Source organism: Nyctereutes procyonoides, unplaced genomic scaffold (genome assembly GCF_905146905.1).
Source record: "Nyctereutes procyonoides isolate TBG_1078 unplaced genomic scaffold, NYPRO_anot_genome, whole genome shotgun sequence".
Taxonomy (NCBI): domain Eukaryota; kingdom Metazoa; phylum Chordata; class Mammalia; order Carnivora; family Canidae; genus Nyctereutes; species Nyctereutes procyonoides.
In genome coordinates, this window is record NW_026575125.1 from 11,575,999 (window position 1) to 11,588,055 (window position 12,057).

At 44.6% G+C, this 12,057-nt stretch overlaps 1 protein-coding gene across 1 annotated transcript in view; it reads right to left on the bottom strand.

Moving 5' to 3' along the window:
* ASB9 (ankyrin repeat and SOCS box containing 9) overlaps positions 1 to 12,057 on the bottom strand; it is a 34,009-nt gene that overhangs the window by 8,504 nt on the left and 13,448 nt on the right. The window contains exons 3-4 of the mRNA XM_055337318.1: positions 11,400 to 11,479; positions 2,783 to 2,890 (exon numbers count right to left, since the gene is read on the bottom strand). Coding sequence (XP_055193293.1) covers positions 2,783 to 2,890; positions 11,400 to 11,479 — 188 coding nt within the window. The remainder of the gene's footprint in view (positions 1 to 2,782; positions 2,891 to 11,399; positions 11,480 to 12,057) is intronic.

Sequence of the window (12,057 nt, forward strand, 5' to 3'; positions counted from 1 at the left end):
GGGAGAGAACCAGGAAGATGGTAAGGCTGGCTCAAAGGGGAATTTATATAGTCAGTCAATTAATGCTGAAATAAATTTGCTAACAGATACAAGACTGGCTACCGTCCTTCAGGGACAGAAAACTACAGTCTTTGGGGCCATTTTTCCTAACGTGGGAAACCCAACAGAAACTTGCAGTTTGCATCTGACTTCACAGTGTCTGGGCTATAACCAAATAGGGAAGAACAAAGCCAAATGCAACTTTTCTACACTGTTAAGAGAAGCTATACTGCAGACGAGAAGAGCCTTCTCACAAACCATTTCCAAGGAAGGCCAGGACTAGTGAGGCACAGAAGATGTCCCGGGTGCAAAGTTTAAGGAGACCCTCCCTCCCAGGCCCACGCAAGTGCTCAACAACCCTGAGAGGCAGTGGCTCTCCAGAGCTTGCATCCTAGGTGCCCTTAGGCCTCCCCTGAGTCCTGGTCCTGTTTCCACACGTGGAGTGGGTTTTCTCAAACCCTATATAAACCCGATGATGCACTCACCGATGGCTCTCTGCTACTACTCTCAGGACAAAGCCCATTTTCTTGGCAAGGACAACAAGGCTGTTTGTGTGCTGGCCCCTCTTACCCACTCTACTGCCTTAAGGAGCGATTTGAAATTTATTTTTTTAATTGCTCACTTTCACTTTCAGGCCTTTACAACAGCCCTTCCCAGTGGGCGGGAAGCACACAACTTGCCCCAACCCACCAGTCAACTGGCTGATTCCAATAGATCCTTTGAGTTTCAACTTATTTTTTTTTATTTTTTTTAAGTTTTTTTTATTTATTTATGATAGTCACAGAGAGAGAGAGAGAGAGAGAGAGAGAGAGAGAGAGAGAGAGGCAGAGACATAGGCAGAAGGAGAAGCAGGCTCCATGCACCAGGACCCGATGTGGGATTCGATCCCGGGTCTCCAGGATCGCGCCCTGGGCCAAAGGCAGGCGCTAAACCGCTGCGCCACCCAGGGATCCCTGAGTTTCAACTTAGACATCATTCCTCCTAGGAAGCCTCTTCAGACTTCCTCTCCCCCATCACAGCACTCACGCTTGCCACAAGGTGGTGGTTTGCAAAAATGGCCACAGATTCTCCGCACTGTCTGCATATCCCTTTGCCATGCAGCAATGCAATTCCTGCCATCAAGAGATGGAGACTACTTTTCCAATCCTTGAACCTGGGCTCACCCATGGGACTTGCTTTGCCCAGTGGGACAATGGCAAATGAGAGCTTGCCTTCTTTTTGATGCTCTAGGCATGCCTGCTACCATGGGAACCAGGCCAGGCTGCCTGTGAAAGGATAAGAAACCACACAGAGATTTTGTCACCCCAGCCATCCCAGCCAAGGTCATTGTGAAGCGGCCCTCCCCAGCCAACCTGTCAGCTAACCTTCAAGGCCTAAGTAAGCCCAGCTGAGGTCAGCCGAACCAGGCCAGGTCAGACCTATCTGGCTGGCACAGGAACTGTGAGATAAGTAAATGGCTGTTGTCTTAAGTCATTCAGTTGTGGTGGCTTGTTACACAGCCAAATATAAAAGGAAGAAACAATGTTTGGTAACTGCCCGCTGTGGCAGATATGTGCATCCAACAAAGCTACTTCCGCTCGCTCTCCTGGGCACACAGCCAGACTACACTCCCCAGCTTCCCAGGCCATGAGACGAGTTCTGGCCCATGGGATGTGGGGCCAAAAGTGACATACGCCACGGCCAAGATAGGCCCTTAAAAGTCCTCTGTGCACAACCCTCCACGTCTTTTCTCCTTCCAAACTCCTGGAGTGGAGGTGACTACTGGTAGCATACGTGGAAGCCACTTGTTGAAGATGGCAGGGTGACAGGATGAAAGGAATCTGTGTGCCTGAATCACCCCCAGGAAAGAGCACCCAACCAGGAACACCCCTACTGGAGTTTCAGTTCAGTAAGAAATAAGCTTGTGTTGTACCAGGCCACCGAGATTTCAGGGTTTATCTATTAATGTGACGAGTGTGATATTCGTTAATTCGCCTATTTATCCCGCTGCGTCCTCATCTAATTTATAAGTTCCTAAGGATCTTCATCCAGGGTCAGGCACGTAACAAATGCTCAGGAAATACAGGTTGAGAGAACATGAGAAACCCACATATGTAATTTTCTAATCAGACTTGTCTGTCACTTTTGACCTCGAGGGGACTTAGTGAATGGAAGACTTACTGGTCCCCACTTTCCGGTAGGGACCTACTGAGATCCTAGGGAAGGGATCTCATTATGCCATCCTGATTCTCATTCTCTAAGTAAAAATCAAATACCTCACTTCCCTCAATCCTCACAAAACCACAGCAAGCTTACACAGCTTCACTGTCATTTCCCCCCTCTTCTCAGATACGGACTTGAAAGCTCAGAGCCTCGGTAACTTATTCCAGTTTTCAATATTAGAAAATGGTAGACATGGTTTGGGACCATTATTCAGGTCCTCTGGAGCCAAACATTCCATATTTTCCATAATATTTCATTACCTCCCAGCCATAGGAATGAAGGCGAAATCTAACAGTTATTTATTAGTAGTGACTGTTCAAGAAAATGATGCAGACTCAAACCACCACTACTTTCTAGCTAAAAATTCAGTACTTCGTCTATCGCTAAAGCAAAGAAGCTTGATGGACATAATACTTTGGAAAAACGCCTCTCTTCAACCTTCAAATCGGACTAGTCAAAAACGCTGGAAATCATTCAAAAGGGATAGGAACCGTCATTTGTCATTCACGGTTTCTAAGACATTTATGTGAGCTGCACTTACCTGAGCCCCATGCTTCAATAAAATGTTTGCACAAGAGGGATGGCCTCCCAGACAGGCTTCATGAAGGGGAGACACACGATCTGCTGTGATGAGGTTCACAGGCCATCCCTGGAGGAGAGGAAATGAGCAGAGTAAGGGGTACAAAGCAATAGTTTCATAGGGTGGGTTTTCAGCCACAGATCCAGTGCTATGACCGTGCTTTTAAAGTTAACCTGGCTCACAGTCGGAGAGTAGGGTAAGGTGTTGCTAATGACATTAAAACAAACAAACAAAAAAGGAACTCTCGGGGTGCCTGGGTAGCTCAGTCAGTTAAGAGTCTGCCTTCGGCTCAGGCCATGAGCCCAGGGTCCTGGGATCAAGCCCCCGGCTGGGCTTCCTGCTCAGCAGGGAGCCTACTTCTCCCTCTCCCCCTGCTTCTGCCCCTGCTGTGCACTTTTTCTCTCTCAGTCTCTCTGTCAAAATAAATAAAATCTTTTAAAAAAAGGAACTTTCATGTTGCTGGTGGAAGTATCATATGATATACAGGGAAACAGTTGCACAGTCTCCTATTAGAGTTGACGAGATGCATCCCTATGACCCAGCAATTTGACTCTTAGGGATACACATTCTAGACTTTTCTCTTCTTCTCACTTGCTCCTGTCCTCCCACTTGCTAGCTTTTTGTTGAGAAGGTCCAAGACAAGGAACGGAGAACAGTCTCCAGCCAACTGCCACCCAGGGTGAACTGAATCTTGCCAAAAGGCATGTGAGTTACAACTCGTGTCCATCTCTAGTCAAGCCTTAAAATGTCTACGTCTCGAGCCCTCACCTTGACTGCAGACTCTTATGAGTCCCTGACCCACGTAAATTGTGTCTAGATTCCTGACCCACAGACACTGTGAGCTAATACAGGTCTATTACATTAAGCTGCTGAGGTTGGGGGGAATTTGTTACACAGCAAGAGATGACGAATGCAGGGCCAAAGCATGAGGTGAACCCCCACAGACAGACAGCAGGAAGTTCCAAGGCGGAGGGGCAATTAGGTTCTCACTCCAGGTACTCAAGATCCAAAGAACCAAGAAACTTCTCTGAAGGCCCTGGGGTTCATCAACCCCTTGGAAAATGTGCTCTTGAGATGATTATGAGCCCAATCCAAGCAAAACATCAAAAGAACTCCAGGAGAGGCTCCATAGACCTCCCCCACCCCCACCCCCACCCCCGATCGCGGAATAGTTACCTTTAACAGGAGGAAACTGGGTACAATAAAAGTTCTTTTTCTTGGGACACATTAGTTAAGAACATTAGTTTAATGGCTTGGTAATACACTGTACCTTTTCTTCCCATAACAGTTTAGATCTGCCTAAAATCATTCCAATAAATTACCTCCCACAGCATCATTCCTAACACACATTCTTCTACTTGTACAGACATCTATGAGTCCATCAGCATCCTGATCATCCTGTCCTGTCGGTTTTTACTGTGATGGGTGACCTCATCGATTTTGAGAGGTCCAATAATTCTGGACATACTCTGGAGTCAACAGGATTTAGTATACTGAATCCAGAGCCTTTCGTTGGGTTGGCTTGATGAGGGGTTCTGGGAGACTCGAAATAATCCAATTGTAAATGAGAAATTCCAACATCCACTATGGTATTTTGCCCCCCCGGCCCTGCTGTTCACAGGGAGGGAAGCGACTAAATCTTCCCACCTGTAACCCAGCATCCCATCTGTACCCAATGAGCACTGAATAAATGCTTACTGAGCACCAACTCAAGAAGAACTGAGTTATTTTATTATTGTCATTCTAATTGTATTATGTAATTGGAGGTATCCCCTCTAAGATTTGTTCTCAGATGCATTTCTGCCCCCCTCTCAATGCTCTATCTTTGTCCAATCTCTTCCATTCACACTGCTAGAGTACACAAGAAATCCATATCCCCCTGTGCAACAGATTATGGGATGAAAGAAGACTGTCCTTTAAAGGAATTATGTATTAGGTGTTCCATTATTATAAATGTACTTCTCTAGTCACCAATGCCATTTCTTTCTTTCTTTCTTTTTAAAGATTTCATTTATTTATTTGAGAGAGGGAGCACAAGCAGGGGGAGCGGCAGAGGGAGAGGGAGAAGCGGACTCCTTGCTGAGCAGGGAGCCCAATGAGGGGCTCGATCCCAGGACCCCGGGATCATAACCTGAGCCAAAGGCAGAGGCTTAACTGAGCCACCCAGGCATCCTGCCCTTCCTTTCTTTTTCTTTCTTCCTTTCTTCCTTTCTTTCTTTCTTTCTTTCTTTCTTTCTTTCTTTTTCTTTCTCTCTCTCTCTCTCTCTCTTTCCATCTCTCTCTCTTTCTTTTTACTTTCCCACTGCCATTTCTAAGCAATCATTTGGGTGCTTATACATAAACCCAGGTAAGTGAAAATGCCAAAGAAATCAGTCACAATACAAGAAGTTTTCACCCCACCTTACATAAGCACATTACAAAGAGGTTCCTTTCCATTAAGGTTCACTCTGCAAATTTAGGACTGCATGTACAGTTCCTCATTGAGCCACAGTGCCACGTTAAAGGAACTGTGGCAATTTGTCTGAATTATCGACAAATCTGAATCGAAGAATATTGTAAGGTGATTTTTAGCCCATTACTTCACACAGGGTCCAGTCCGCAGTGGGTTCTCAGGTTTCTTAAAAAAAAAAAAAGTTAAATGGCTTATCTCTAATTTTTCTATCATTGATTGTCCCTCAGGTCAGCCTGTGATCAGATGCGCTTTTTGATGGGGCCACAGGGCTGGGCAATGTCAGGGCAGCCACAACGACACAGTGCTGCGTACCCGGCAGCTTTCTGTCCCAGCCTCAAGTCCTATGTACACGCCGCCTGAACCAACTCGAAGACTCCAAGAAGGTCGGGCTTCTTCCTTTGTCCTGTCACAAGGGACACATCATTGTCTACACCCTGGGTGGAAGGTGGTCATGGACACCTGTCTTCTCGCGTTCATCAAACACACCGCCCCTTCTACTGTAGCCAGGAGATCAAAGCCACTTGATGTGAGAGCTTCTCACATTCCTCTCCTGCCACCCCTGAAACCTCTGCCTGTCTGCAGTCTTCGATCCTTCCACTGCTCCCTTCTCCGAGCCTGCCCCGACAGCCCGTGACCTCAGCCCGGCCCTCCGCCACCTCGTCATTTGCCTTTGGCCACCTCCTCAGAGGTGTCCCCCAGCTCTCTCCTCTTGGCCACACTTTGTTCTCGCATTTTGAAGTCTTCCCATCCTTGTTCCTGACCCTCTACCAAACTTCCATCCGATGTTCTTCTCCCCTTGGCTCCCTCTCCCCACTTTTTAAAAAAATACTTCCCCATAATCTCTACTTCTCGCCCTTCTCTCATCTACCAACACGATCCCACTGAAACTGCTTTTTAAAGATCACCAGAGACTCCCTCCTTGTGGAATCCAATATATGTTGCTCTGTCCTCCCCCTTTCCACCTCTGAATTTGCTATGTATCTATCCCAACCTCACGAAACCCCTCCTCTGGCTGAAACCAAGCTCTCCCTGAACAACCTCTACCTCACCTCCTCTCGTCCTTTTTCTGTCTCTCTCACTAACTGTCCTTTTCCCCCTGACATCTCCTAACACTGGCATTTCAAGGATTTGCCCTCAAATCCGTTTTTCTTCTCTCAATCCTCTCTATATAATAGTATACGGCTTTCAAAACTCAATCTCTACCCCAGTACATGTTTCTAGGTCCCTGCTAAGACATAACCACCGGGAGACCCAACTAACAACGTAAACTCAGCCTCTGCCAACAACCAAACTCTCCCTGAAAAGGGTTCCTTGTCTGGCCAGCCCGAATCCTCTGAATGGCACCACTATCTTGTCTCATACCTAGGAGGGAGACTTCAGAGGGAGGGGAGCAGACTGATTCCAAGTTCAAATGCTCAGCAGGGAGCACCCAACAAGCAGTGTGACCTTGAGCCAGTTACTTATCCCCCCAAGCCTGTTTCCTCACGTGTAAAATGGGGACAACTGTACCCACCCCATAAGGTTGTTACGAGGACCATGAAATGATGCATGCTTAGCCCTCTGTAATTGCCAGGCAGTCATGATCTGAGATTTCTTCGTATTCTTTACCACTTAGCCTTCAGTTAGCTGCCACATCCGAAAGATCTGATGTTTCAGAACACTGGGATCTTTCCTCGTTTCCACTCAGTAGTAACTTAGCCCTTTGAGGATTGCAGGGGGTGACATCAAGAGGGGCGCCCGGGTGGCTCAGTGGTTTAGTGCCGCCTTCAGCTCGGGGTGTGATCCTGGAGTCCCGGGATCGAGTCCCGCATCGGGCTCCCTGCATGGAGCCTGCTTCTCCCTCTGCCTGTGTCTCTTGTCTGTCTCTCTCTCTCTCTCTCTCTCTCTCCCCTCTCTCTCTCTCTCTCATGAATAAATAAAATATTTTTAAAAATTATTTAAAAAAAGAGTTGTATCCGAGGGACAGAAAAGCCAGTCTTCACCACCGCTTGCAGCCAGGCCTTATTGCTAAGGCTCTCAGTCTCCACTGGGCCGTGGAACGGGGAGCTTTGAAAGTCCTGATACCCAGGCTGCATCCCAGAGCACTTAGCATATAATCAAAGGAGGCTGAAGTCAGGCATCAGTATTTTCTTTTAAAGATTTTATTTATTTATTTGAGAGAGAGAGAAAGAGAAGGAGCAGGATGAGGGGGTAGAGGGAGAAGCAGACTCCCAGCTGAGCCGATGGCAGGGCTCGATCTCAGGACTCTGGGATCATGACCTGAGCCGAAGGCAGATGCCTAACTGACGGAGCCACCCAGGCGTCCCCAGGCATCAGTATTTTTAAAGCCTCACCTTAACCCAGACATCTCAAGGCTATTCTAACGTGCAGTCCAGACTGAGAACCACCAAATTAAGGTCACACCACATGGTCAAGCGGTACCTTACTTGCTTTCTGCTGATCTAACAAACTGCTACTGTTTTTTAAATAAATTTTTATTGAAGTGCAATAAAGAAAAATCCGTAAATCCTAAGTGTAAATCTCAAGGAATTATCATAAAGAAAATATACATGTTCTCACTACACAGGTAAAGAAGCTTGGTATTATCTGTCTTTTCAAATTTACCCCTTCTAGTGGGAGGAGCTGGTAATACAATATCTTACTTGTAATCTGAATTACCCCGATCACTAATCAGCATAGTTTGATACATTTGCTGAATATTTGGATATCCTTTTTTATGAAGTGCCAGTCCAAGTCTCTTGCTCATTTTTCTGTTGGGTTGCCTGCATTTTCTGTATTGATTTTAGACAAGGAATATGAGCCGTCATTGGATGGATAGATGGATGGATATATATGTATATATATATATATATATATATATAGCAAATAATTTCTCGTCTGTGGCTTGCCTCCTTGCTTTCCAAATATTGCCCTTTTTTTCAAATATTGCCTTTTGTTGAAGTCCTTAATTTTAATGAAATCCAACTTACCTATTTCTTTCATGTCCAAAGGCCTTTCTCTCTCTCCTACAGTCATAATGGGTTTTTTTTTTTATAAGAAAAGAATCCTTGAACCTAGTGGTTCTACAGGAGCTTTTTAAAAACTACCAATGCGGGATCCCTGGGTGGCGCAGTGGTTTGGCGCCTGCCTTTGGCCCAGGGCGCGATCCTGGAGACACGGGATCGAATCCCACATCGGGCTCCCGGTGCATGGAGCCTGCTTCTCCCTCTGCCTGTGTCTCTGCCTCTCTCTCTCTCTCTCTATCATAAATAAATAAAAAATTAAAAAATTAAAAAAAAAATAAAAAAAATAAAAACTACCAATGCAGGGGGCACCTGGGTGGCTCAGTTGGTTAAGCATCTAGCTCTTGACTGTGGCTCAGGTCATGGTCTCAGGGTCATGGGATCAAGTGCCCAAGTTGGGCTCAGCAGGGAATCTGCTTGAGGTTGTCTCTTCCTTTCCTTCTCCCTTTGCCCCTCCCCCTACTCTCTCTCTCAAATAAATAAATAAAATATGAAAAAAAGAAAAAAACTACCAATGCATGAAGACTGCCCTAGTTTAAATCAGAATATCTGGAGTGAGGCCCAGGCGTTGTTATTTTTTAAAAGCATCCCAGATTATTTCAATGCAAAGCCATGGTGAAGAATAGTCATAGATTCAACTTCTCCCTTCTTGGGCCAAATAAGACTTTCTTCCCTCTTTCTTTTCTCTTTTCTCTTTGTTTCACAGACATTTGAATGTTTGGTCTTATTTTCCTTCCTAAAATATGTTTGGTTTATCAACCATGTTTTTCATTATGTTTTGATTATCCAAAGTGTTACTAGATCGCAATCAGAGAATAAATACCATGTGTGATGACGGTAACTGGAATAGGTAATTTATAGTTAATCCTCACAAACCCATATAAGGTAGCCTAACAGACTGAATTTTTGGTCTTAATTCTTTACTCTCCTATATTCACATCTTTGCCATCACCTCATAATTGATAAAATGTACTTCCTTCATCCTTGACTTCAGACTTGATCATCCAGCTTGCTTTGGCCAATGGGATGTTGGTGGATGTGACATAAATAGGCTGGAAATACCCCTGCATGGCTGGGCTTGCCCTGCCATGCTCCAGCCTTTTGCCATGAGAATAAAATTCCTCAGGTAACCACGGCTCCAAGAGGAATGGGAGACAGAGCTGCACCCAACCCATGGCCTGCAGACAAGCCCAGCCTAGCCTGGCTGACCCAAAGACTCGTAGGCCAGAAATCAATGTTTATTGCATTATGCCACTGAGTCTGGGGTGGTTTGTTACCCAGCAGGATCTGATACGGGTAGTTATTGAAATGCTCATTTTATGAAAGCCAAAACTGAGGTTCCAAGAAGAGAAGTTGCTCAAATAAAGTGATAGAGCTCAGATAAAGAAATGGCTCCATCCGATGTGTGGTAAACATACAAATACTGAAGATAAATGAATTATCGGTCCAATTTAATAAGTGATATATAAAAGCTACAGTGATCATTTTTCAACCTATCAAAATAAGGTAAATGTTTCATTTTATCTGAGAAGCAGCTTAACTGCTTTTGGCTAGAGTTATGTGTTACTATCTATATTTCTATTTATAATAGGCTTCTGCTACCATAAACAGCTTAAGATAGTGGCTTAGGGTAGTCTGAAATTTGTCTTTAGAAGTTGTTATCTTACAGGAGCATTTCCGAGTCTAGATAGGTCCATGAAATTGGAATTTTCTTTATTTTAAAACATTTATTTTCACCAATAACTACCTAAAGTGTATGATGTCCTTCCATTATGAATCCAGACAACAAACCACAGTGGTAATAGCAGTATATAGGACTATGACTGAGAGGACTCACAGACTCTTACGCTGTATTACGATCACTGGAGACATCTAAAATATCTCAAAATCTGCACTCAACCTACTTAGAAAATATGATAGTTACTGGCATCGCCACAAAATCTTCTTATTTAATACAGTTGATATCATCATGTCACATTTGTTCTTTTACTAATTTGAAAGGTCTTCTCAGTATTGTGCTTTGTGCATTGAAAACACTAGTCCAAGAAGGGGTCCATGGACTTTGCCACACTGCCAAAGGGTCCATAGTTATGGGAAGGGCTGAGAGCTCCCACCAAAAGACCTATAGCCTTTTTAGAAAACAGAAAATTCTGAACAAAAGCTTTATCAGAATCGTGAATGGTGATTTCAACTCCTTTTTAAAAAATATCTTCACTGAAGTTCCCATTAATTTCAAACTAGCAAAACTCAAATTAATGTGGACTTGAAATTACACTAGAGGAGCAGAGAAATGAATATCCAACTGGGCAGAGCCACAATCAACTAGAGGCTTCCATAAAACTGAATATGCCTCTTAAATGATGTGACTACAAACACATTTTCAGGACACCTGGGTGGCTCAGTGGTTGAGCGTCGGCCTTTGGCTCAGAACGTGATCCCGGGGTCCTGGGATCGAGTCCCACATCAGACTCCCCGCAGGGAGCCTGCTTCTCCCTCTGCCTGTGTCTGCGCCTCTCTCTGTGTCTCCATGAATAAATAAATAAATAAATAAATAAATAAATAAATAAATAAAAATCAATAAAAACACATTTTTAAGCATTTATTTGACATTAGGAACTTTCAACCTCCATGCTACTGGCATTTGGGGCTAGATAGTTTTCTGATGTAGAGGGCTGTCCTGAGCAACGAATGTAGGATGCTTGGAGAGGCCCTTGGTCTCTGCCTACTCGATGCCAGTAGCACCGCCCCCCCCAACCCTTGCTCCCAGTCGTGACAACCAAAAATGTCTCCAGACATTGTCACGTGTCCCTGAGAAAAACTATTCACACGATTATTTTCAAAAACACAGCCCATCGATTAAAGTGAAGGCAGTCTGAATGCACAAATCTGCCTGTTATTCACCTAGTAGGTACTAACAGTGCCTACGATGTGCATAGAACTGTCCTAAACTCTAATATTTATGCCAGCCTCCACATAAAAAAAGAAATGGTTAAGTAGGACAGGATTCACCTCATTTTGCCAAAGAGAAAATTTATATCTTAATCAGACTCTGATTTTTTTTCTCAGTGTGGTGAGCAATAGGATATGCTTAATATGTCTTTTTCTTTCCCCAAAAGCCACATACCTGGCCAATGAGGTTCCTTAAGGAAAGCAGACGCCCATGGACGGCAGCTTCATGCACCGGAGACCAATCGGACACAATATCTACATGGAAAGGGAGGAATGGGTTACAACCTGCTAACGTACCATAGACCCAAGGTGCACCCTTGCTGGTCAGTAAGAGCCCAGTGGGTCTTCCTGGATGGAGACATTGGAGTCAATTCACCAGAAGTCCCATTAGCCCATCAGCATTTCTCCCCTCTATTGACGCTCCGAGGACACGTTTTATTTGAAATGTCTAGATAGCTAAAAAAAGAACTACAGCCAGTATCCAAACTGAGGACAAGAGAGGTAGATCAGGATGACGGACTACTGAACTTCCATTTACACACTGGTTTCCAAGGCAAATGGTCCACTGAGTTAAGTGAGAGCATCACTAATTATCAGTATCAGCCTGTAAGCTGTGCTTGCCAGTCTAGCTTCCTGCATGAAATATGAACTCTGGTATCTCAGCAAACAGCGGCATAAACTAAGAGAAGTGATCGCAGAATTACATACACCATTAGGTTTGAAATCAGATCTAAACAGAACTGTATCTATTTATGGACTACCTCCTGTCCCAATATCAAGCACAACATGGAGCTCAGTCTGACCCTGTAACTGGGACATTATGTACCCCGAAA